The sequence below is a fragment of the Sparus aurata genome, chromosome 5 (genome assembly GCF_900880675.1).
Source record: "Sparus aurata chromosome 5, fSpaAur1.1, whole genome shotgun sequence".
NCBI lineage: Eukaryota > Metazoa > Chordata > Actinopteri > Spariformes > Sparidae > Sparus > Sparus aurata.
The window spans coordinates 26,375,588-26,403,033 of record NC_044191.1 but is presented as its reverse complement, the minus strand read 5'-3'; the positions used below and the strand labels follow the sequence as shown (position 1 = coordinate 26,403,033).

The 27,446-nt window shown below is 39.4% G+C and overlaps 1 protein-coding gene across 2 annotated transcripts in view; it reads left to right on the top strand.

Annotated features, from left to right (window-relative positions):
- hsd17b4 (hydroxysteroid (17-beta) dehydrogenase 4) overlaps positions 1-27,123 on the top strand; it is a 39,658-nt gene extending 12,535 nt beyond the window's left edge. For both annotated transcript variants that reach the window (XM_030416173.1, XM_030416171.1), the window contains exons 12-25: positions 2,905-3,011; positions 10,984-11,096; positions 11,324-11,447; positions 11,646-11,697; positions 18,976-19,047; positions 20,306-20,409; positions 20,511-20,576; positions 20,952-21,021; positions 21,193-21,299; positions 23,015-23,101; positions 23,215-23,301; positions 23,391-23,529; positions 24,135-24,262; positions 25,782-27,123. In XM_030416173.1, coding sequence (XP_030272033.1) covers positions 2,905-3,011; positions 10,984-11,096; positions 11,324-11,447; positions 11,646-11,697; positions 18,976-19,047; positions 20,306-20,409; positions 20,511-20,576; positions 20,952-21,021; positions 21,193-21,299; positions 23,015-23,101; positions 23,215-23,301; positions 23,391-23,529; positions 24,135-24,262; positions 25,782-25,871 — 1,346 coding nt within the window. In that variant the 3' untranslated portion in view covers positions 25,872-27,123. The remainder of the gene's footprint in view (positions 1-2,904; positions 3,012-10,983; positions 11,097-11,323; positions 11,448-11,645; positions 11,698-18,975; positions 19,048-20,305; positions 20,410-20,510; positions 20,577-20,951; positions 21,022-21,192; positions 21,300-23,014; positions 23,102-23,214; positions 23,302-23,390; positions 23,530-24,134; positions 24,263-25,781) is intronic.
- Positions 27,124-27,446: the final 323 nt, after the last annotated feature.

Genomic DNA, 27,446 nt, shown 5'->3' with positions numbered 1-27,446 from the left:
CTTTGCTGAGTCAGAATGATTCAGAGTGCTTACTGTTTTGATAACTGAATCAAATCAAAGGCATCACATACTTGCAGTGAGATTATGACACAATGTACAGTTTGATCATTGGCCTTGTGTAGGTTGACTCCTTGATAAAAGAAACCATTATCTTCATGTTTAAGGATTCTAACTGAAGGACAGATCTTGGCTACAAATGACATCTTATTTTTTCAGATAGGCAAAATAAAAAATAAAAATCTAAAGGAATAAAATACATACTTTGAAATCTGACACTACTGCTAGCTGAATTAGGTGGGAAGCACATCAAATTTTTAAGGGCAAGTGTTGATTTTTAGCAAAGACTTAAATGAACTTTAATAATTAACTAATATAAAATCAGTCCATCCATTTTATGCCTTTTGTCCAGGTCCAGGTTGCATTGATTTAATTAATCATATCATCAGGAGTTATTATTATATATCAGTGGAAAATACAAAAGAATGTGAAAAAGTAAAAGAAATTGTTGTATAAATGTAGGAAATCTGACAATTCATTATCATTTCACCACTTCCTGATTGACCAGCAACTGACAAGATGATAGATAGTGAAATTCTGAAGGGACATTGGGCATTTGGTTACCCATTAGCTTCAGTTGGACAACAGCTAACATTAGAAGCTTCCTAGCTTACTTTAGTGTTGGATAACATCCAGTTCATTTTCGCTTTCTGGCTTAAATCGTCATATTTTAGAATGAATTTAAACACAATAACTACACTATAAAATACACAATAAAGCAGTAATGTAAGCCAGGAAGTGATTAAATCCTAATGCTAGCTGTTGTCCAATGTTAGCTGATGGGTTATTAAATATGTTGTTTTACCTTGAAATGTGGCCTGATTTTTATTATCTCTAGTCCCTTCAGCTGTTGATAAATCAGGAGCAGTAAAATGATAAAACATCTGTCAGATCGCCCATGTTCATTAGACTCGGAAGCTGAAACACAGCTGTACAAAATTTGAGCTTCTTTTCTTGAGCATGATGTCAGAAGAAAATGGCTGTCATGAGAATATGGTCTATTGTTAGGGTTTCAATTCACTGTGAACATACAATTACAAGTGTGATTAAATTGTCATCTTTGGAGAGCCAAGCATGTTCTTTCAGTGAAGAATTGCAACAAAGAATGAGAAACCGAAGCACATGGTCAGTGTAGTCGTTGTGAACTCAGCCAAATTAGCCTGTTTACTCTCAGCCCATCTTCATTTACACAGTGTGTGGTAACATCGAGCAAGGACGAGATGATGTTAGAGATCAGGCGAACGAGGAGGAGAAAACATGCGAAGGTGAAAACGGTGTCGAGTGTGAACAAGCCTTATGTAAACAAGAGGGTTCCAAATGTTGATTATTATTTCTCTCCGCCTCCTCCATCCCTCTCCATGCTCTCTGATGTACATTCGAAGAAAGGTTAACATTAACTAAAAGAGGGTGGCAGTCCCACAGGGCAGTAACTGGTCTCATTAGCATGGCTTTGTAGTGCCTCCTCATTTGTAGCTTATTACAGAGACTTGTTGCTGCCTGTGTTCTGCCTGCCACAGAGTGAAGGTAATTAGAGGCTGTAGTTTTCTCACAGTCTCACTCCGTTTTCTGTTCCTCAGCTGTTGTCTCAGCTGTCTTTGTTGCTGTTTGTTTGTTTTCGGCTGAATCTGCAAAGGTTTTCATTGCTTGTGTCACTTGGCTGAATATATATTTCCATACTGAGAACACACAGTGTTGACTCAAAGAACGCAAATAACTAATGTTCGAATAGACAGCCGGACATTTATGAATCTCACTCATGTCCCTCCATGTTCAAGCTGCTCCTGGATCAGTATGTGTTCTTATTGTGTCTTAACATCTCCTTGGAACTCTATTAAACTTTACCGTGATCGATTTGATGTGAGATTAAAAACTACCAGAGCAAAAAATCCTTAAGCTCTTTCTCGCAAGATTTAAAGATTGTTATCTGTGTGATGATTTGATGACGATGATGACGATGATAAACCCCATACCTGAACAAATTGCCAAATATGAGCCACCCTAATGTTTCTGTCAGAGGCACCAGTAGAAAAAATGTTTTTATAATCATAATTATTGATAAATCATCAATGTCTACTGGTGTAATTACAATTTTGTTGTAGGTCAATTCAATCTTGACAATAAAGAGTGGAATACAGTTGTATCCTGAAGAACAATTAATAAAACAACCAAAATTTAGTTCAGCTGAAAATGTTGGCTAATAGCAACAGTGAAACCATTTAAAACACGCCATTTTCATTAAACACGGAATATAAGAAAGACACAGGAGTATGTTTGATGGCTTAGTAAATTTCTTAGGGTTGGATTAAAAGATTGATGCCGCTCACACACATTCCCTCATAAAATGGCATTTGTTTGTTTTTTTTTACTTTTGCTTTTGTGCAGATTAATCAAACTACTACACATAATTAGTGAAATTTAGAATCGCTGTTTGGCAGATTTTCTTACTTTTAGACAGAGTGATTGTTTCCACTCTTCATGCCCATCTTAACAGCAGCGTCATATTTTGAGTACCGACAAAAAGGTGGTTTTAATCTTCAGACAAATGTGTGTTTGAAAATGTCTTTCCTTTTCCTTGAGGAAAGTAGTTTTCTCAGCCTTACATTAACTAATGTGCAGCAGAGCAGCATGTGTGTAAAATCGTTACCTTTCTAAAGTCAGATGATGGGTGGATTACCTTTCTTACAGAGGCATACGATATTTGTATGTCTTTGTTTGTGTTGTGTGGCATCAGAAATTTGCACTCCTAAGTTGTAATGAGTGGCACTGATGATTGATTATTTTATCTGTCGCCTTCGGCGTCTTGTTCTGGTGTTTTGACACTCATCTGTCATCTCTCCCCTTGTGTAGAGTCTTTCCAGTCATGTATGAATGTGCTGTCTCAGTTGGACTCAGAGGGAGAAGTCAATGCGAATCCAACAGCTGCTGCAGCCTCTGTGACTTCAGCAATCAATCCTGTGAGTAGAGATGGTTATTACTGCTTTTTCCCCCTTCTGTACATGACTGTACAGGGTATTTGCAGGTTTTGAAAAGTCTTCAAAAATAATTTGAATTCAGCAAACCTGTATGTTAAAGTGCTTTGTGCATGGTGCTACAACAGGCCAATGAATCTGTGGTAACCTCTGTAATATCGATGCTGGTTGCCTCTGAAGATGTTGTAACAGTATGGTGAAAAATATTGCATATGGCAACAAATATTCATATGGCAGCAAATATTGTGATATTCTGTTAAATTAAATGGGTTAGCTTTAGCGAAGGCTATCTGTCCATTTTCTGGCACTTGTCTGCGTAGTATTCTATGTAATTACTTATCCTATTAGGAATTATAGTTGGATAGTGGTTGAAGGACTTATAAAATGTGAATAAATAATTTTAGGTCATATCATCCATCCCATAGAATGTATTTCAGTTTGCTGAATGAAGTGTCGTTACTGAATGCTAGCTTGACCGCTAAACGGCTAGCAGTCACTCAAAGTGGTCACAGCCTTAATTTAGCATAAATCTGAGCCTTAACGTAATTAAAATGAGTGAGTTGTATTCAAATCCACAAAACAGGTATTGCAGAAACACTTATACACAAAGAAAGGGATTGTGTTCAAGTAAACGTTGTGACCTTGGCTTTGCCTCTTTTCTCCTCCATTCTTTATTCACTCTATCTGACTTATCCTCTTCCACTGTCCTCCTCCTCATTTTTATTTTATTTCTTTATTATATCCTGGCTTCTGCAGCTCTTAACCTTTTTTTTCACTGCTGTTACGTCACATCCCTGTTATCCTCTGCCTCATTTCCTCATATGATTCCTCCTACTATGACCATAGTAGTGACTTTAATGGTTGGTTGATAATAGGGCTGGGCGATATGGCCTCAAATCAATATCACGATATATTGAGCAACTCACCTCGATAACGATAAATGAACGATAAGTAACACACCCCCCCCCCGCACCTAAAAAAAAGGAAAAAAAATCCTGTGTATTTATAGAAATGCCACTTTAAAGGACTGTAAAACTACATTGTCGTTAAGATTTATATTATTTATTTAGTAGTTAAGAACAACTGATAGGCACACGATTGAACAGCTGAAAAGCACAGATTACTTTTAACCCTTATAAACAAATTCTAAGCTTCTCGCTTCTCGCTTTTTTTATTTCTTCGAATTGAATCACGTGGTTGTACTGCAGGTGGTGGAAGAGGTTGGATGTAAATAAATAAACATTTTGAGGACTTCAGAATCAGAATCTAAGACATGAGACAAAATAGTAGAGAAGTTGACATTGCTGCTTAATAATATGTTAACCTCTTGAGCATTAGAGAACTTTTTTACCACTATTTTCTTTATCATTATATATTTTTGATAGACACAGAATCTGTTTCAGAAGTCAGAGGGTCACATGACATGGAAGCTATTGAGAAAAAAAATCAAGATTTCTGCATATTAATATTCATATAAAATAGAGGAAGCACTAAAGTACAATAAGCATAGCTGTGTCTCATTCATCCAGTTTACTAATACAATCTGCTGCTGGAGTCACTGGGTCACATGTCATGGAAGATATTGAAAGAACTGCAATTATTTTGTATTAATATATTTATGCTAAGTAATTTGATGACAGTCACTACATTAGTTTCCAGCGATTCAGTGCCATGTTCTGGGAGGTGAGCTAACCGTCCTCCTGCTGCTCACACTGGGTGAACCTCAGTAAAGTCGCGGCTGGACCCGAGTAGAGCTTATAATCAAGCCCAACCCGAGCCCGTGCACGTTGTGTCCGAGCCCGGCCTGACACATTGAATGTAATTATGAGCCCAAGACCGATTTAAACCCGACAACTGTTTAATACGTGGGCTGTTATAACTGACATTCTCGACTACAATTGCGAGTTGTTTGAACTACAGAAATCTTAATGAATAATGCAACAAGTGCCGCACTTAATGCACTCGACAAAGCCGACAAATGTTATTATCACGGCCCACGACTTCTTTAAAATGGGTCCACACCTCCGACTTTCCTCCAAACTTGCTCAAAGTTAATTCTACTGTTTTAATTTTTTTCTTTACATCTTCATGCTCCATGTTGCACTTAAGCTACACAGTCAGTGATGCCGGTAACGCGTTACTAGTTTTGTCATTTTCCTTAGTAAAAAATATATATTTTTGCTTTCTTCTTGCGTCTCGGGGAGTGACGTCACGTACGCGAGAAGTCACGTTTTCCAGCATGAGGACACTCACGTGTCAGACCACGCAGACACACAAATGCAAACAACAATGGAGGGAGGAGATGCGCGTTTTCTAGCTGGAAATACAGTCATTATTTTGAGTGAATAAAAAACAAAACACAAATGTTTGATCAATGGACCGGCCGGCCGAAGACAGTGGCCTGTTGCAGCCTTTGTATGCAGCATCGTTACACAAACTGTCCTCAACTCACAGCGAGAGTGGGTTCACTTGATTACTAACCTGGCATAGCTGGTGTTGCATCAGCGGGCGGAGTTTGCCATCAAATTGATGTAAAATAAGCACATCGGTATACGCCGGGGTAGATTAGTCAAGTGGACCTAACATGTCCCCTGTCCCTAGTGGATGTTATGCCTATGACACCGAATATACCGACATGGCCAAAATGACGTCGGTTATCGTCGTAAATTTCGGTATAGGTACATTTTCGGTTTATCGCCCAGGCCTAGTTGATAATGACTTTTAAAAGTGCGGAGCTGTACAATCTCAGACTGTTTCAAACATAGTAAATCATGACTCTTTAATACTACCACTCTGTATTTAGTCGAGGACATTAAAACCCGTCTTTGCAAAGCTCCTACACCGAATATAAATACTTTGACATCTCCTGTTGATATGAAATGTTGGCGCTGATGACAAGCAGCCAGCTCAGATTAGCTTTTCAAATGCAACGTATAAAAGATGTCGGTGCTTACAATAGTGCGGTGACGGCTCCCTGGATGGTTGCTCCTCAACTTCACTGTGTTCCCATTCATTAAGTCACAGAAAGTGAACTGGTTACAGCTCACACATGGCTGAGCTGCTTGAATAAAACATTGAGCCACAAGTGTATCACATGAAATAATTATCCATAGACACAGGTCCTGCTTTCTGTTAAGCTAGTTGTAGCATGCAGTAGTGACTGCATATTGTAATGGCTACATCAACAGATTAATCTGTATTTGTATGATTACTGAAACTGTCTGATTTGTGTTGGCACCATATTAAAGAGATGGCTGATTAAACATATTTAATAAATATAACGTTAATCAGAATGACTGCTTTGTTTAGAACAGTGTGGGGACTGGTGCTACATTTGTCTGTTTGCTTATCAGTATCGGATATTATTACTCAAAATAATGCACAGTGGGGGCATCCTTATTGTAATGATGCTCAACATACAACCATAATGTCCCAGCTTTGATGCCAGCTGGTGACCTACTGTGTCAAACAGCAAGGTATCAAGTTGTCAGAAAAAGTGAAAAAAATGCAACTAATAAAACCTTAAAAGAAAGAATTAATGTGTGTGTATGGAAATATTTTGGTAATTTAATTGTATATATTTCCAACCCTGATCTGTTGGGAAAAGTTTGCATTTTCAATGAAGAGCCTACTTCATATTAAGTCAACTTGAATTTCACCAATTAAATGCTTTTAATGTAAAGCGACAGCAGTAAGAAATTATCAGTTTTATTAGCTGTAAATTAACACAGTGCTCTACAGATAGTGTCTTTTTTGTAAAATCCCAGTGTACGGGGTACCACCGATGTTTTCACAAGCTTAGGCTGTAATTTTCCCACCAACTAGCTCATGTTAACCTTTATCCTTTGAGTCATTAATCACTAGCCTGTCACTAGGCTAATCACTAGCCATTAAAAACCTCATGATTCAATACCTAAAATGTTAAATGCTGTACGCTCTGTCCTGCATGACCTCTACACTGCGTTTCATTCAGCCGTGCGTGTGTGTTTGAAAGTGTTTTTGTTGTCAGAATCAGCATGTGAAGGACTTCTTGAGAACTGAATTCATTAGTGAAGATGGTTCAAGAGACTTGGATGTCTTATTCTGAAGCATTTATTGTTGAAGCTTGATCCAGGAGAATAGGCATAGACATTACAGGTGGGAACACTGTGTAATGCCAGACCCTGAGGATTATTACACCTGCAGACCCACAAGACCTCACTAAGTGGCAAAATAAGGTCATCACTCATCTTTACATATGAAAGGATTCTGAACAACAAACTGTGCTTGGCCTAATTTACATGGCATGATCCACAGATCATGTAGTACACACAAATAGGAAACAGTCTGCCTGTCTTATTGATCGGTAAGAGTCTGAAGCCTAGAAAATCATGGAGAGGAGAGACAGAGGATGACCAGTCATCCTTAGGAAATGAAGAGGGGAATTTGCTCTGAAAGAGACTAACCTTGAGCCTAAAGAAGGAAAACTTGTTCAAACTGTAGTCCTCTTGGGGACAGATGCCTGGTCCTGATGGGGCAGCACGTCATTATTGAGGTTACTAAGGGATATGCTGTCCTCAGCGAATTGAAGTCATTGAACTGTCCTCACAAGGATAGCTGCACAAATGTGTGTGCAAGGTCTTTTTTTTCTGTATTTGTGGGGTCCCACGTGGAGTCCCTCATGGTGTGAGGTCCTACAGCTTTGTGGAGACTAAAATGCTGGATCTCATGATGTAAATCCTTGGGTTTTAGGGTGAAGACTTAAGGTTAAGGTTAGGGTTATGGTCAGGTTAGCAGTGGTTATGTTTGGTGTAAGGGTAAGTTTCCAGGAAATAAATGTAAGTATTCAATGTCCCCACAAGTTATAGAAAACAAGGCTTTGCGTGTGTGTAACGCTGTCTGGACTGGAGATTTGCAGTGTAGCCTCAAGACAAACATCACCATCGTGTCCTCAGCTGACTGGCTTTGTGTGTGTGTGTGTGTGTGTGTGTGTGTGTTCATGTGTGAGTGTGGACTTTGTATATTTGTGCAGTGCTACACACATCTGTTGTTGGTTGCTGAAATAATGGCACACTGTGCTGTGCAGCACATTTTATTTCACGTCTAATAATCTTGAATATCGTTTTATGTCATAATTGAGCAAAATATTGCATCAAATGTGCTCTGCGCTCACGTGTGCTTCTGTGTCATAAAGATGTTTTTTCTTGTGGCAACAGTTACTTATATTAGCTTCTTAGTCATTAAAAAAAAATTATTGGCTGCCTTAAATGTATTAATTTTCAAGCAGAATTAACTAACAATACTTAGTTTCAGCCTCTGAATTGCAAGGATTTGCTGCTTTTCTGTGTCCTTTTTTTTATAAACATCGTATTTTTTGGACTACTGGTGGGTAAAAAAAGCAGTGGGATGAGGTCTTCTTCAGCTTTAGGAAATTGTTATTGACATTTTTCATGATCTTGCATATGATAAACCAAACTATCATTAATGGGAAAATAATTGACAGGATTATTAGAATAATATTTAGTTGCATCCCTATTAAGTAACATGTTTACTTACAAAATATCAACTAAATTGTTTATTGTATTGCAAAAGAAGGAGGCAAATGTTTCCTTAAAATGTTTATTCTAGCTCTTCAAATCCCCAAAACAGATATGTTGAATGATTCAGATCACAGTGTTTTCGTCATCTGCATTTGAATGAATAAAAACAAAAATAGGCGATGCTTTACAGTGACTCTCAACCAGCTGAGAGGTGGTGTTGTGCTGAGTGTGAATCACAGCATTCAGCCACGCAATATTGTCTTAAACAATAGCTCAGTGCTGCTGCTATTTGTATGATAAATGAGTAACTGCAAGACTACAATGACTGCAGTGTTGTCACAGATATATCACAGGATATTTGAATATGACTCAGTGAGATTTGAGGGTCAGAAATAGCTCTCTCTAGATCATTCATCTGATTTAATAATCCTACTTGACATTAAAGCACCCGCTGAACTGATGCTCGTAGTGATGGATTTAATATTCCTGAAAGCTCGAGAGGAATCATCTTCCTCCTTCCTGCTCAGTTGACCCAAACACTTAATAAAGTTTCTTTTTGTTACATCCTGTAAAATCAATACAATAATAAACAATCAATATCGATATAGGACACATACTGGACTGTAGCTACTACTGAGAGCACTGAGATGTCGTTTTTCTAGAAATCTTAAGATTTTAGCAACCGTCACATTCTGCAGTTCAAACTTATTAGGTTGCTTTGTGTATTTTTAAACTCTACTTAATAAAATGTGATTAATTTATATCCAATGAAATGAGTAATAAAATAAGAAAGAAAAATTATTTATTTACGTCTTAATCTGAATCTAATTTCCTGCAGCAGGAAACAGCATTTTACAGAAGCTCTGAAGTTATTATCTTGCACCCAATCAGAAGTGTTTTAGCATTTAGACCGACATTCATTCACACCACAAAATAAAAAAATCATTTATGTCCGTTAAAGATTTGGACACTCTTAAAAATCTGAAGATGGAAAAAGGAGGGTTGAGGCCACTTTAACCCATGACTTCAGTCTTTTTGAACTCCTGGCAACAGCCCTGCCAGATAAAAAAAAAAAAAAAAAAAAGACCAAAAGAATTTTGGCGGATATCAAAGTCAGATGAACATTAATATTTAATTTATAATTGTAGAAGGATCTTGGGCTGGGACTGATGAGGCTTTTAAAACATTTACAATACAAGTCGGGACTCCACCTTCGTGAAGTTTAAAAGGCATTTGTGACTCTGTGAAATTAACACTTAATTACTGCGAGGAGCTTCAGTCCATTTTCAGGCTGCTCGTTAACAGAAGTGCACACACAAATTTGAACAACGCTCTATCTCTGGCCATGAGTCAAGTTCAGGATCTGTTTAAAAATTGTGCTGATTAGTTGCAAAGCTCGGCCCACTGCAGCCACAGGGGATCTCTCCTCAACTGCTGATTCCTTTTAACTCTGTGAGATCCCACAGGTCCTCAAACTAATGACTGATGATGATTACAGATTAAATTAAACAGGCGCTTTGCTGCTGTATTGATTGTAATTTGCTTCCGACCTGTATTTGAATTTATTTGCTATCCTTATGTTTGTCTTTTTTTATCATATTCTTTTCCTACAAACATCGGTTATAATTTTTTTTGTAAATCACTTCATGATTCTGAATTGTTTTTGTGTGTTTCTGTCACTGGTTTGACTCTTTTTTTAATAATTTTCTAACCATTTTAAGAGTCTGCGGCCAAGCTAGACTTACTCTTACTTAAAGGTGCAGTATGTAAGAATCTTGGTTAAAACCAATTTTTTTTAAGTTGCAGTCTGTGATGAAATAACAGTAAAGATTTATGATATTATGTCTATGAATTTTATTTCAGCCATCTACTGAAGTTAGCATGCTAACCAGCTACTCCCTGTAGGTGGCCAATTCTTACATAATGCACATTTTTAAGACATCCATGGTATTTAGACACTGTGGTGCTATGATCTTAATGCTTAGTGCCAAATTATTAAGTAGATTTGAGATATTTCATAGAAAACGGTAATCTTTAACTTAGTGGTGGCACTTAAACTACTCTCAGACCGACTGACTGACATTACCTTACAGCCACACTGCCAGCACAACTAAAAAGCTCTCTATAACGGTTTATAAAGGTGCTCACATAACAAAGATTGATTGATTATTTACTCTGTTAGTGTCTAAGCCCAACCTATATGATATGGTCAGATTGATTCATTCACTCTGACTTTATGAGTGTTTATTTGAGCATTTGTATTCAGGGTTTGATTTGTGGAGCTAATCTACCATAGTGTGAACGTTATTACTTTTCTGCAAACCCTTAAAATTACATTTGAATTTTCCGTCTAAATTGCAGAACATCTTTTAATTTTTTTTCCCAGAGTATGATTTCATTATTAAAAGTTGACATTCTAATTTCTACACTACGCTCAGGCTGAAGCAGTGGGACAAAAACTACCACCGACCACGTTCAGCTTCACCCACACCCAGTGTATCCTGTATGCGTTGGGGGTCGGCATGTCCACCAAGGACCCAGATCATCTCAGGTGTGTATTTATTTATTTGTTTGTGCCAATGACTGCGACTGCCCTGAGGGGTCTGAAAAGTCAACCTGTGTGAAATTGAACTGCAAGAAAAGATCGACTGATAATCTACTTTCACCTGCATGGAGGAAAAAAACTCTATCCAGGCTTACAAACCTCGGCCCATGCCGCTGTGTTTCCTATAACAGAGTGATTTTTCACAGTTCAGTAACACTAACATTTTCATGTAGGTTCCTGTATGAAGGCCATCAAGACTTTAGCTGCCTCCCTACCTTTGGGGTCATTCCCTCCCAGGCAGCCATGATGGATGGCGGGCTGAGCTCAATCCCTGGCCTCAACATAGATTTTACACAGGTTAAATAACATACTTGTCTGTTTCTGTGTGTATGAATGTGTTTGTGTGTATATCTGCATGATTGCATCTATAAGGTACATCTCACGGTCTTTCACACAAGAAGAACAATGTTAATACACACATTGCTCATGCTAATGAGGCTTTAACACATTGGGATGATGCTTATATATCACAGCTGTTCTAATATTTTGTGTCAGGTATTGCATGGAGAGCAGTATCTGGAGCTATACAGACCTTTACCAACCTCAGGTATTTCCCTCTCTGCTATTACACCATATAAAATGAAAGTACTAAAGGTAATTAGATTTGACGTTATAATAAGTACAATAACAGTTACTTTACTGCCTCACTGATTTTAATGTCAGCCCATTTTTTTTTTTTTACAATGCCTCCAATAAGTTTACCTGTTAAGCCATGATAGATTTTTAACTGTAGGATTATTTATACTATAATACCAAATCCATACTGATTAAATGGCTCCAAATGAGCCAATCTGTCCCCACTCTGTACCTCTCATGTATAGAGAGCGGCAGGGATGATGTATTTTTGTAGGCTAACTAAGTTAGCATTGTCCTGGTTCCCTCGACAAAAAGCCTGTGTGACGTTTTAATTGGATTTTGGATTATTGTAGAAAATAAGCTCTGTGGCAAACACAAATTTACGATACTTACACACCTTGTTCAGCAAGATAATATTTACTGATGAGCACCACTTTTTGTGTTTTTTAGGGCCCGAGCAGGGAACCTGCGAGGTCCCTATTGAAATTGTAATGATTATTATTAGGGCCCGAGCAGGGAACCTGCAAGGTCCCTATTGTAATTGAAATGTTTTTTATTATTATTATTTTTCTTCTCACAAAAGGATCGCATTTTTCACTGCCTGAACATACCCAAAAACTCACCAAACTTGGAATATAAGTCATACCTGGCGAAAAATTTTATAATCTATTGTCGTCCTGAATTTCCACCACTAGGTGGCGCTGTTATTAAGGAAAGCGCGTTTTGGCTAATAACTCCCATAAACTTTGTCGCACATTTAAAAACCTTACATCGACGCGTTCAGTGGATTGTGCTGAATCTCGTGGTATAGGCCACGCCCATTTCCGCCTACCGTTTTTTTTCGCTACGTCGCAAAATGTCGAAAACCTACTTTTTCGAACTCCTCCCAGGGGATTTCACCGATTTGCACGAAACTTGGCACACAGCATCTCTGGACCCTCTTGACAAAAAGTTATTAAAGGATTCTAATTAAAATAAATAATTTTGAAGTTATTAAATAACAAATTCCTGCAGATTTGGCTCAAAACAGGAAGTGTTGGATATTTCCACAGTAGTCAGATAAAATGACATGAAACTCAGGATACTACTTCCCCATGAGCCCCTGAGGCCCTGTGCAAAATTTTAGGCGATGACCACAAGGTGGCGCTCTTTTAATTGATGTATTTTATATCTCCACAACGGTGCATCGGAATAAGACGAAACTTGGTACATTTATTGTCAGTGCCCTCCTGAGGACATCTGACAAAGGGTTTACCGATCCACCACTAGGTGGCGCTCTGGCGTCACTTTAATTGTATAATTGGCCCTGTGCCCACACCATAACACTTATGGAAATGAAATTCATAGAGGTGCTATAGAATGGCCCCTGTGACTCACTCACCGAAAATGACCACCAGGTGGCGCTATTTTCAACGCAAAAGACTTTTTCACTCATAACTCCCACTTAATATGTTGCACATTATTAATCTTCATATCTATGTATTCCCTGAATTCAGCTGAATTGTTTGGTGTAGGCCACGCCCACTTTCGCGCTAACTTTCCATTTGCAAAATCGCGACAAATGAAAAACCTACTTTTTCGAACTCCTCCTAGAGAATTTGACCAATTTGCACCAAACTTTGCATGTAGCATCTGTAGACCCTCCTGACAAAAAGTTATCAAAAGAATTTTGATAGTCCATAAACTGCCCGAAATATAAAATGACAAATTCCTGCATATTGTGTTGAAAACAGACAATCTTGCATATCTTTACAAAATACTGTCTGATTATCACATAAATACTCTTCATTGTGTGGTATGGCATGATGAGGCTTTGTGTAAAATTTGGTGCAAATCGGCCAATAGATGGCGCTCTGGTCGCAGTCTAATCAGTGTCAATGGGATCTTCAAGTCCTCTTCAAAACTCATTGACCTTCATCCTTTTCTTGTCCCTTATACTTTGAGCTAGTCACTCCATTCCAACTTTTAAAGAGTCAGAAGACCTCAAACTATTGGGCATGTAATCAGTTTTTGAAAATCTTTTACGGTTTTCAAATCATCACAGTTTTAGTTTTAAGGATTTTTAGGCCGTCTTCTGATTTGTGTAATATGTTACTACTAATTGTCAACATTGTTCTGCTTCTAAGGCAGCGGAGCAAAACAACCCACCTTTTCTCCTGTATTCTTTTCAGTTTCATGAAACCTTAAGATCCATATAACATTGGAAGTTTAATGTGCAGTGCTGTTGTTTTCATCTGACCACTACATGTCAATACAATGTTTGTAACAGTATTCATTTTACTTGATCTGTAAGTGTTAAAAAGATAATATTACTAATGATAAATGTTTGGAGATTTGTTTTGACATTTTATGTGATATATAGATATAATCATAATACATATCTTTATAGTAATAATGGAGTTTGGGAGGCGTTTTCCCATTTCTTCTTGTGTGGACATTTCCTACTTTGCCTCTGCTAGTGCTCCAGCATATGTGCAGCCACAGAAACTGTAAGATAGCTCTACAGGTAAAGGTCCAACAGCTCCCTCTACTGGTGCAAAGAGTCAGGACATGCTCAGTCACAGAAACTGTAAGAAAGCTCTACAGGTAAAGGTCCAACAGCTCCCTCTACTGGTGCAAAGAGTCAGGACATGCTCAGTCACACTAAAATGCAGCAGACCAGTCAGTGAGTAGACCGTGTGGAGCTGCATGGACTTTCTGTGGGTTTCCCTAATGATGTGTGCATTCTTGAGGAAATGTACGTGGTTTCTGCTTGTAGTTATGGATAATTTGATCACTATTGCAGTTTACACATAGCCTGTGTCTCAGTAGTAGTTAGCTGCACTTTGCTTGCACTGCAGCTACATTTGGATTGTGAGGACTTAATGATGAATATTTCGTTTTTAATGCCGATTTTTCAACTCAGTCTGTTTCTTGGGATTGTGACCATGCTCATTACAGTTTAAAGGTCGAAATATGTACTGTGGTTAACAGTCAGTATATAAAGCTATCATGCTGTTTAGCCTTCTATAGGGTCGAACACTGTACTCGTGAAACCCCCCCTTGAGCTGCAATTTCATCCTCTTCTTCAGATTTCATCATGCAGCAGGTGACATCTCACATCCCATCAGTTAATCAGTTCTTCTCTGACCTGGCATCGACTCAGTCTTTGTCCGGGCAATCATGCAGTAGTTCACACAGTTTTTCTGACTTTAGCGTACATCATTTCAGACCGGCAATAGCAGTCCATCGAATTATGAAGCAACGACTTCCTCAGCGGAAGGTGTTGCACGAGCATGCACCGACGGCAGCAAGCCCCGACGGCAGCATGCATCGACGGCAGCAAGCCCCGACGGCAGCAAGCCCCGACGGCAGCATGCATCGACGGCAGCACGCCCCGACGCGCGTGGACTGCGAGGGCCCGTTCAACGCTGCTTGCAGCTTTAATTCTTCTTCTTCTTCTTTTTTTTTTCCTTTGTCCAAAATGATCGCATTTTTCACTGCCTGAACATACCCCAAAACTCACCAAACTTGGAATATAAGTCACACCTGGCGAAAAATTTTGTAATCTATTGTCGTCCTGAATTTCCACCACTAGGTGGCGCTGTTATTAAGGAAAGCGTGTTTTGGCTAATAACTCCCATATACTTTGTCGCACATTCAAAAACCTTACATCGACACGTTCAGTGGATTGTGCTGAATCTCGTGGTATAGGCCACGCCCATTTCCGCCTACCGTTTTTTTTCGCTACGTCGCAAAATGTCGAAAACCTACTTTTTCGAACTCCTCCCAGGCGATTTCACCGATTTGCACGAAACTTAGCACACAGCATCTCTGGACCCTCCTGACAAAAAGTTATTAAAGGATTCTAATTAAGATAAATAATTTTGAAGTTATTAAATAACAACTTCCTGCAGATTTGGTTACAAACAGGAAGTGTTGCATATCTCCACATTGGTGTGGTCTAATGACATGAAACTCAGGATACTACTTCCCCATGAGCCCCTGAGGCCCTGTGCAAAATTTTAGGCGATGACCACAAGGTGGCGCTCTTTAAATTGATGTATTTTATATCTCCACAACGGTGCATCGGAATAAGACGAAACTTGGTACATTTATTGTCAGTGCCCTCCTGAGGACATCTGACAAAGGGTTTACCGATCCACCACTAGGTGGCGCTCTGGCGTCACTTTAATTGTATAATTGGCCCTGTGCCCACACCATAACACTTATGGAAATGAAATTCATAGAGGTGCTATAGAATGGCCCCTGTGACTCACACACCGAAAATGACCACCAGGTGGCGCTATTTTCAATTTAAAAGCATTTTTGGCTCATAACTCCCACTTAATATGTTGCATATTATTAAACCTCATGCCGATGTGTTCCCTCCATTCAGATGAATTATTTGGTGTAGGCCACGCCCACTTTTGCAGTAACTTTCCGTTTGCAAAATCGCGACAAATGAAAAACGTACTTTTTCGAACTCCTCCTAGAGAATTTGACCAATTTGCACCAAACTTTGCATGTAGCATCTGGAGACCCTCCTGACAAAAAGTTATCAAAAGAATTTTGATAGTCCATGAACTGCCCGAAATATAAAATGACAAATTCCTGCATATTGTGTTGAAAACAGACAATCTTGCATATCTTTACAAAATGCTGTCTGATTATCACATAAATGGTCTTCATTGTGTGGTATGGCATGATGAGGCTTTGTGTAAAATTTGGTGCAAATCGGCCAATAGATGGCGCTCTGGTCGCAGTCTAATTAGTTTCAATGGGATAAAGTGGGGAAATCTTAAAGTCTTCTTCAAAACTCATCGACCTTCATCCTTTTCTTGTCCCTCATAGACACTCCATTCCAACTTTAAGAGAGTCAGAAGACCTCAAACTATTGGGCATGTAATCAGTTTTTGAAAATCTTTTACGGTTTTCAAATCATCACAGTTTTAGTTTTAAGGATTTTTAGGCCGTCTTCTGATTTTATAATGGGTGTGTATTGGGTGAGCTAGAGTGCGTTACATCATAGCTACAGTGGAGAGCAGATGGAAGAACTGGAGAAAAAGTTCTCTTCAGCTTGATTTGGATCCCACGTCTTTTACTTCACATAGACAATATATACAGGGAAATGTAGGAAATCTTGTTGGCTTTCAGCCGATAGTCTTATTTCAGATGTAGGACTTACACTTTTGGCTTTTTGTGGTTTGTGACACTGCTGCAGGGTGACAAATTCAAACAGTACAAAAGTCAGTTCCCTGAAACAGTGCTGAACACCACCATGGAGGCTTACCCACTGCTTAACAAGAACAAGCTGAAAACTGAACTGTCTCACATCTACAGCAATGATGAGTTCAAAAACCGTAGTGGAGCTGTGGCTCTGTACCAGCTGGTCACAGAGTGCAATCGTCAGGAAACCTTTTCAGAGACTGTGGCTCTGCTAAACATCCTCATCACAACTTCTATGACTACAGCTGAATCTGAGCGGTGCTTCTCAACACTGAAGAGAATCAAGACCTTCCTCAGGAAGATAATATCTTCTTAATGCAGTTGCCATGCTCTGTATGGAGAAGAAACGTATCAAAGACATCCACAACTTAAACCACAAAATCACTGAGAAATTTGCATCTTTCAAGAAGAAAAGTGCTAAATGTATGTATAAAAAGTACAACTGAAAACACCTGAACAGTTTCTTCACAGGTTTAATATGTCACTACTAATTGTCAACATTGTTCTGCTTCTAAGGCAGCGGAGCAAAACAACCCACCTTTTCTCCTGTATTCTTTTCAGTTTCATGAAACCTTAAGAACCATATAACATTGGAAGTTTAATGTGCAGTGCTGTTGTTTTCATCTGACCACTACATGTCAATACAATGTTTGTAACAGTATTCATTTTACTTGATCTGTAAGTGTTAAAAAGATAATATTACTAATGATAAATGTTTGGAGATTTGTTTTGACATTTTATGTGATATATAGATATAATCATAATACATATCTTTATAGTAATAATGGAGTTTGGGAGGCGTTTTCCCATTTCTTCTTGTGTGGACATTTCCTACTTTGCCTCTGCTAGTGCTCCAGCATATGTGCAGCCACAGAAACTGTAAGATAGCTCTACAGGTAAAGGTCCAACAGCTCCCTCTACTGGTGCAAAGAGTCAGGACATGCTCAGTCACAGAAACTGTAAGAAAGCTCTACAGGTAAAGGTCCAACAGCTCCCTCTACTGGTGCAAAGAGTCAGGACATGCTCAGTCACACTAAAATGCAGCAGACCAGTCAGTGAGCAGACCGTGTGGAGCTGCATGGACTTTCTGTGTGTTTCCCTAATGATGTGTGCATTCTTGAGGAAATGTAAGTGGTTTCTGCTTGTAGTTATGGATAATTTGATCACTATTGCAGTTTACACATAGCCTGTGTCTCAGTAGTAGTTAGCTGCACTTTGCTTGCACTGCAGCTACATTTGGATTGTGAGGACTTAATGATGAATATTTCGTTTTTAATGCCGATTTTTCAACTCAGTCTGTTTCTTGGGATTGTGACCATGCTCGTTACAGTTTAAAGGTCGAAATATGTACTGTGGTTAACAGTCAGTATATAAAGCTATCATGCTGTTTAGCCGTCTATAGGGTCGAACACTGTACTCGTGAAACCCCCCCTTGAGCTGCAATTTCATCCTCTTCTTCAGATTTCATCATGCAGCAGGTGACATCTCACATCCAATCAGTTAATCAGTTCTTCTCTGACCTGGCATCGACTCAGTCTTTGTCCGGGCAATCATGCAGTAGTTCACACAGTTTTTCTGACTTCAGCGTACATCATTTCAGACCGGCAATAGCAGTCCATCGAATTATGAAGCAACGACTTCCTCAGCGGAAAGTGTTGCTCGAGCATGCCCCGACGGCAGCATGCATCGACGGCAGCAAGCCCCGACGGCAGCAAGCCCCGACGGCAGCATGCATCGACGGCAGCACGCCCCGACGCGCGTGGACTGCGAGGGCCCGTTCAACGCTGCTTGCAGCTTTAATTTTGTTTTGTTTTTTTGTTTTTCCAAGGGTGAATGCAATCACCAGATAAAAAGCTAATTCTCAAACATTTGGTCTAATTTCATTTTATCCATATTTTAATCTAGAAAGTCTCATAAGCATTACATTTAAGTGCAGACATAATATTAAGTACAGAGCTTGTTAAGTAATATTAGGTAGATACAGGACTGAATTCAAAAACATTATAAAAGTCGAATTTAAACGTGTGAAATGTGTTTTCAGGTAAACTCACCTCTGAGGCCACTATTGCAGACGTGTTAGACAAAGGATCTGGAGCCGTCATCCTCTTGGATGGTGAGTTTTACAAATGTTATCATATCATATTTATTCCATACTCTCTTATTTTCATCAGTTCAATGTTTCTTTTCACGCAAGTTGCCTCTCAGGCTGTAAATTTACTTTTATTAATTCAGCCTGTGTCTGCAGGGATTGAAATAATGGACTGAAAATGGTTCATATTTCCACTTGACAATTCTAGAGAGATAAATGATATAAGAACCACTCTGATCTATAATTAATCCGACTTAAAACAAATAACATGGGACCCGAGGTTCCCCGAGGATTCACCGCAGGGAAACACAATGTAATTTCTTTATACACACTAAACTAAACCAGTCAGCCTCTGTTATCCTCACAGCATGAAAGTTATTTCTGGGTGAGACGACATGTCACTGTAACACTCTGCAGAAGCAGCTTGAAGTGTCTTTATGTCTGCTTATGTTTTGAATTGATCTAATGAAATAAAGTAGCCGGCAGGTTGACGGCAGTCTGGATTTGATTCCTGCTGACAGCAGCTAATTGTTTCCTCACAGCTGGCTTATATGTGGCTGTTGTTCCTGCTCTGATTGAACTATACATTTGCTGTAATGAGGAAATGAGGCTGAAGCAGGTGTTTTCTGTTTCTCTATAGTGGGTAATGTCATGATATGTGGAATTATGTTGAGTGTGATTCAAAGTGTATGATTAAGTCACTTTTGTTAAAGGGATATTCCGGTGTAAGTTTAATCCATGGTCTGATACACCGTGAAACTGTGTTAGACTCCCTCTCGAGAGATAAAGTTTGCAGACCGCTAGCTAACGTAGTTTTAGCATCCCCTGAAACGACCGCACGACAACAATACACTGCAGTAAATGGGTCCAAATATAAAAATGCCATCAAAAAGCCACAAATAATGCTCAGAACAGCACCAAACTTCAGCAACATTAGAAATAGGGTCCCAGCACATATTTCGAGGCATCAAACAGTTGCCGTATTTGTCGGAAAATATAAATTATTTGTGGCTTTTTGATGGCGGTTTTATATTTAGACCCATTTACTGCAATGTAATGTTGTCATGCGGTCGTTTCTGAGGATGCTAAAACTACGTTAGCTAGCTTTATCTCTCGAGAGGGAGTCTAACACAGTTTCACGGTGTGTTAGACCATGGATTAAATTTACACTGGAATATCCCTTTAAGTGCAGGGGTATTATTAGGTTAGATACTGAGATAATATATGGAGAATACTTTCACCACAGATCTAGTTTGAATGACACGTCGTTGCTGCTTTACAGTGAACACCTACAGCGGCGACGAGCTGGTCTGCTACAACCAGTTTTCAGTGTTTGTGGTCGGAGCTGGAGGGTTCGGAGGGAGGAGAACTTCTGAGAAAGCCAAAGTACGTACTTTGTGTATGTATATTTGAGTCACTGAACCAAAATAAGACTTTATGCTGCATCATAGTTGATTTTTTTTTTATGTCTGTTTTCTTCTCTTCAGGCTCCTGTGCCTCCACCTAAACGGGCACCAGATGCTGTGGTGATTGATTCCACCACAAGAGACCAAGTGAGTGCGTCTGTGTGGGTTTGGTTGCAGAATAAATTAGCAGCACTGCTAATATGTGGGTGAAAATAGGACGTATTGTTCCGTGCCTGTGAAATAAGATTTTAGACAAAATGTGAAGATGCGGCAGAAGTTTTTAAAAAAAGAACACTGACTTTATGATGCAGCAGAAAATAAAAAAAAGAAGAATTGGGAATAGAAAAAATAAACCCCCTGAGCAATTTAAATGACTATCACTTCAAAGACATTCTTATTTTAGGTATCTCTTAAATCGCCTTCATGATAATTAAATTTCATCCCACGTGTGTGTATGAGAAGTTCAGGGGTTTATGAATTAGATATAGATCTAAACAATTTCCGTTTCCCCTGGGGTTACAGGCAGCCTTGTACCGTCTGAGTGGAGACTGGAACCCGCTGCATATAGACCCGAGCTTTGCTGCCATGGGAGGTGAGAGTCCACACTTCTACCGAGTCTCGATGGATGTCCTTTTCCATCAGAAATGTCTTCACTCATTCTCGTCTGGACTCAGACTTTTTTCCCTGGGATTTAAGGTCAAATGATGTGTTTTGATCTCATTTATACTTAAACGGGGTGTACTCAAAAATGCTCTTTGGTCAGGCTTCAAGGCTCCCATCCTGCACGGACTGTGTTCTTTCGGCTTTGCTGCGAGACACGTCCTCAAGCAGTTCGCAGACAACGACCCTTCCAGATTCAAGGCTATCAAGGCAAGTGTTACCTGTGATTAAAACCCTGTCAAACATTTCACAAGTCATTGGGGCCTCGTGCAAAAGAACCACCTGCATGAACAGGTTTCTCTTTCAAGTGATCTCAGAGTATTTGTTGCATTCATCGATTTTCTTGTATTTACATTTTTTAATTAGATACGAAGGAATTTACAAGTAATTTAGACCTGTTGTTCAAGTCATGTACAGGTAGTCTGTCTTTGTCCCAACAGGGAACAAAACTCTTGTTTTATTTTGTATTTATCATCTGATAATGTGAATGCATTTAGAGTGAGAGTTATCTAAAATTTTGAAGTCGCAAAATTTGATTTGCAATGTGAGTATTCTATTGAACATCATCACTGTTGATCAATTCAGCTAAAGTCTTTTAAAATTTCCTGAGATTGAATGATTTATTTTTTGCACAGCAGTTTATATCTTACCCAAGGGTCTTTATGCAAATTGCTTTAGCATCCTTTATTGCACCTGACAGTGCAACACCACCTCCTGTAAATCATTCTCTCTATTCCACTGTTACCCCCCACAGACCGCCTTGCATTGCAATCATCGACCAATTTGCCTTAACATGATTTTTTTGTATTATGCCTCAAGGTATTAGTCCTCTGTACTCTGCAAAAATAGCCTTTAAGTGAAGACGGCATGTTTTCCAGTTAAAAACTGGAATCATACATGTCAATATAGTGATAACCTTCATTTAGCCAGGATTTTTACTTTGTACTCTTTTTAAATTTTTTCCTTCAAAGTGAAAAATAACATGAAAAATGAAAGTTTTTCAGTTGGCTTGACACATGAAAAAAAAAAGCTTTTCACTCAGCTTGACAAATAACAAATAAATGTTTCACTCGGCCTGACACATGAAAAATTATTTCTTCATTCGGGTTGACACATGGGAAAAAAAAGTTTCAACGTGGCTCGACACATGTAAAAAAAAAAAAAAAAAAAGATCACACATGAAACACATTATCATTTTTCAACTTCTTATTTTCACTCGGAGCGACACATGTAAAAAAAAAAATTCACTCGGCTTGACACATGACAAAGTAATTCACACATGAAACGTTTTTTCATTTAGCTTCATATATAGTATGAGAGTTTAAAAAGAAGTGGCTGTAACTGCAACGTGATAGGTTTACAGTTTATATCTAATGATTCCCTCTTTATTTACATCACAGTTTGACAGACTTGCTAATATTTTCTACTTGATTTGAGATCCCTATTTAGAAACAATAAAGACATTACACCTCACAGTAGGACTCGAACTCCGCAATGTGAAAAATTGTGTTTTTACTCATTACTGACATTTTTTCATGAATTAATTTGCCCACAACCAGAGAGGAACTGGAATATAGGTGTGTCAACTCTGAAAAACAAAATTCAGAAAAACACAACAACACATGAACATTTGGAAATCACCAGGTTAGAACAACTAATTTACTCAAATGTCTGCAGCTAAGAGGATATTTACAAATGTAACTTCTCATTCAGCCAAAGTTAAAAGGAAAAAGGAAGAGAGGTCTAGGATGAAAAAGAAATATTCTTGCAACGCTTGCACAATAGCGATATTTCTTAGCCTGAAATCTATTTGGCTTCAGTGCCTCAGAAGTTATTTAGCATTGATCAGGTCTGGTTCAGTGTTACAAAATAATGTCATTAAAGACTCCAGCGTCCCTTCTTACTCTCCTGTCTCTTTCTGTCAGGTTCGCTTTGTGAAGCCGGTGATGCCGGGTCAGTCGCTTCAGACTGAGATGTGGAAGGAAGGCAACAGAATTCACATCCAGTGCAAAGTCAGTCCTTTGTGTTCGCGTGGATTTCAATCAGAGTCTGACTTTGTCATGTCGGCGCTGTTCTCTGTTCTTTTGTGATAGTTCTGCATGTGTCTCTCTTCTCTTTGATCCAGGTGAAGGAGACGGATGCCGTCGTGCTGGCTGGGGCCTACGTGGATTTACACGGCACATCAGAGCTTTCTCCAGAAAATCTCACTCAAGTATGTCAGTCTGTTCAAACAACAATCCTCCTGTTTTTTCCTATTATCAAATTCATGGAGCAACTTTTATTTCTACTTCCTTTGTGCAGGGAGGAGGCCTTCAGAGTGAGCTGGTGTTCGCAGAGATCAGCCGTCGCATCAAAGACTTGGGCCCGGAGCTGGTCAAGAAAGTGAACGCTGTGTTCGGCTGGGAGATCACCAAAGATGGGAAGAACGTTGCAGAGTGGAGTAAGTGCACTGGACGTAAAACGCGATGTCGGTTGATTGTGACCCACAAAATGATATTATTTTTGCAGTAAGGCAATAAAATGATAAAGACGGTCAGAGAGGTTAAAAGTGCTGGTACTGCTCACGCAATACAGAATATAATTAATGGTTCATGTGATAAAAGCAAGAGGACACAAGGATTGGATAAAGTGCTCAGCCATGTGAGGAGCTGAGAGGCTGTTTACGGTATGTCACATACACATGGGATTAATTAAAATTTGAACTTCTGACGGGGGAGAAGAGGGGACAGAATCCTGTTCGAAGATAGTTCTGTGCGTCATCTCTCGAACTCACTGAAAGAAGATTGATTCTAATACAAATGATTTTTGAAATAATACCATGAACCTTCTGTCCATGTTAGATTATAATATTTCTGCTTGCTTTAGTGTCTAACGCTAAGCTGATCCAGGTTGACATGCTGCTAACAAGCTGTCAAATACACCATTAAGACTAGGACAAAAACACAGTTAATGTCTGTGTAATAACTCCGAACACCAACAAACCCAGAGAGTCGCTCGTCTAAGTGTTGGTGAGTCATTCCATCTTCTGTCTCTGTCCGCTTTTAGCCATTGATCTGAAAAACGGCAGCGGGTCCTTGCACCAAGGCCCTTACAGCGGGAAGGCGGATGTGACCATCACAGTGTCAGATGAAAACTTTATGGAGGTCGTGCAGGGGAAGCTCAACCCTCAGAAGGTAACACACAAGAAGTCGGACATGAATCTCTGTTGATGTAGCCCGGTAACTATCCTCGCTGTGCTTTCTGTGCTTGTGTTTACTTTGTTGCTGCTCTGCTTTTATTGCTGCCCATGTCTTTGTCTTTTAAAGCGAACAACATATATTATATCATGATTGTTGTGTCAAATAATTTCTTGGTTTAAGTTGCCAACTTTTCACCTGGTTAGGAACTCCAGATGAAAAGTAGCCTCTTGGCTGATTCTGGTATATGTACAGTAGTGTTAATGAATATGAAGAAGAAATAAATAAAGAGGGAAATAACAATTGACCGTGTTAACTGGTGCCTCCCTCCAGTGTCCTGTCTGGGCGGCACCTAGCTTGCTAGTAGTTGTTGTGTTGAGTTGAAGACATGCAGCAGCGATGTAGTTCATTTATAACACATCAGCTTTTTACTTCTGGCGATTGAATTTACGCTTCAGATATCGCAAAAAGTCTGTTTCACATGAAACCCCTCTAGGAAACGACTTGAGAGATTCCACACTAATTTGCATTTGTGAATTGATGTAGCATGTTTTGAGCAAAAAGGTTGTTTACACGACACACTGTGAAGGGCTTCTTCCCTGCATGTGTATCCGTGTGAAAGCCAGACTTTTACTGTCTCAGTATATCTCAGTGCTTCTGCAAAAAACCAAACATTTGAAATCCCGAATTTCTTCCAGTGCTAAAATCACTGCTCACTTTAATTAAAGTGAAAGTGCCTTTGAAGAGCCATTCAATCCGTAATAACTTCCCCCTTGATCCCGTCTTGTCAGAAAAAAAATGGAAGGCGGTGATCTATCAAGCAAAGATCACAAAGCACTCAGCGTGGGCAATCAATCGACGCTACTTGTTATGTCTGTAGCATCTCATCTGTCACAGGGAGTGGCCATCACTGTACAGAATTTCTATGCTTTCTGGAGCGCTTGATATTGATCTGAGGCCTGTGTGTGTGTGTGTGTGTGTGTGTGTGTGTGTGTGTGTGTGTGTGTGTGTGTGTGTGTGTGTGTGTGTGTGTCAGTACACTGCTGAAGGGTTGAGAAGATCCCTCAGGCGGGGTCTTTTCCAGCCGCTCTGTTGATGAAAGGAGCAACTGGAGGAAGATTAGTTGGTAGAGTTAAAGGGACACTGCTAACTGTCATCTGGGGTTGACATAACCGCCATCCCGTGATTGATTTCAGCCGAGGAAAGCGCTGCACATCTTCGGTGCTTCGGTTCACCCAATAAAGAGACTTTTTCTGCTGCGCCTCTCGGCTCTGAACCTCATGAATATGAATATTAGTTCATTGTTCTGCTGCCAGAGCAACCATAGTCACATGTTCCCCGAGGCCCAGGACCTGGCGTGTTGCTGTTTCATTTGTATGAAGTGTTAGCCACGGGCGTCTTGGCCCCGTTTTACTCCCTGTGTACTTGAAAACAACAAACAGCCAACCAGCGCGAAATCAGGGGAGACTTTGGTGGGGGAAAAAATTACTCAACTGTGTCTTTGTTGTTTTGCTAGGCATTCTTCTCTGGCAAGCTGAAGGTTAGAGGGAACATCATGCTGAGTCAGAAGCTGGAGGTCATCCTGAAGGACCACGCCAGGCTTTGAGCTCCTCAGCCAACCAATCGGATGACTCCAGGAACTCAAGCGTCAAGCAGCTCTCACCGCCTCTTTACTTTTCATGTCCCTGGTTGCAGTTGAATAGTCCTTTACAAAAGGAAAAGGAAATGATGCCGTCCCACCATTCAGCCTGAACATTTAAAGTGACCATGGCAGACCAAGTAAATATCATTTCCCCTTAAAAATTACAAAGCGTAGTCTAACTGTGTGCTGATGTGCTGTCAGAATTATCGGAAAAACATTTTCCCGATTGGGAAATTAAACATGAATGCCCTCTCAAGTCTCAAATCCCCTCTAAAATTTTGAAATGCGAGTTGCCGAGTTGAAGTCATGTTGCAGAAACATGACGAAAGCAAACATTGGCTCCACGGTAAGGAACTTTACCAAAGTCATCCATTGTTTAGTCATTGTATTGTTTCCTTTGCTCTCCTGTCACAGCACACAGGAGAACGTGAATGTAGAAGTGAGCTTTGATTCGTCATGAGTTCTCCTTCACATCTTTCCTCGACCTCGCCACGTATTCCGTCGCAGTTCAAGGAAATTTTATTGAGGTGAAAGGAAGTAATTTTACTTGACTATTCAGCCGCAAACCATTCATGATTCGTGTGTGTGTGTTTGTTCGTAGTACGCCTTGCCTCTCAAAAGGAAACACGCACGAAAAAAATTACCTAGTGACATTTAGCACTAATTCATAATGAACTCTCTCCTGTGAAATTAACTTTCACTGTAATCATAAAATGTACAAATACTGTAAAAAAGAAAAGTTTTTGTCGTGTCTTCAGTTCCAGCAGTAATTCAGTTAACTTCAGCTATTTGCGTGGGACCGTCCTCGCTAAATGTGCACTTAACAAAATTGCCTTTAAAGATCCAAATGTGAAATGAATATCTTGCTTCTCATTAAATTTAATCCAGCTTTACTAATAGTCTATTTTTATTTAATGAGATTGAGCTACATTAGTAGAAGAAAAAACGTCTACTACATGAACCAAAACTCCGCCCAACATCGGGTGAGTGTGACAGTAAACAGTAACTACACAAGTCTGAAGGCTCAGTTAGTTCAATCATAATGAAATAAGGAACCACTGAATTATGACTTCAGATTGTGACATTGTAATCTCAACAGAAGCTTCATGATATGTATAGTGATGTAGAGTTTTGTAGTTATAAGTGATTTACACTGAATTTGTAATGTAATGAAATATAACAGTTGCTAAAAAAAATAAAATAATGCAAACTAAAATCTTGTTTCCTGTATGTTGATACATGATGCAGCTCACCTCTGCCTCACAGCGCGGCGTATGCCGTCCAACCCATAACTCCACTCTCATAGCACCATTTAGCAACTAGATTGTAAGCATCGCAGAGCATCAAGCAGCTAAAGAGTCGGGACCTTTGGAGACTAAAACGAAGCTAAAATAGACATGGCAATGGAAATCTGCCTCCAAATGAATAATGTTGTTTCATCGTGTAAAGCAGTGTGCTATAAAGTTTACAACTTCTTTCTGCTGCTCCAACGAGGCCCAAAAAACCCTGTTGTTGCAGGTTTAAACATCTTTTATGGAG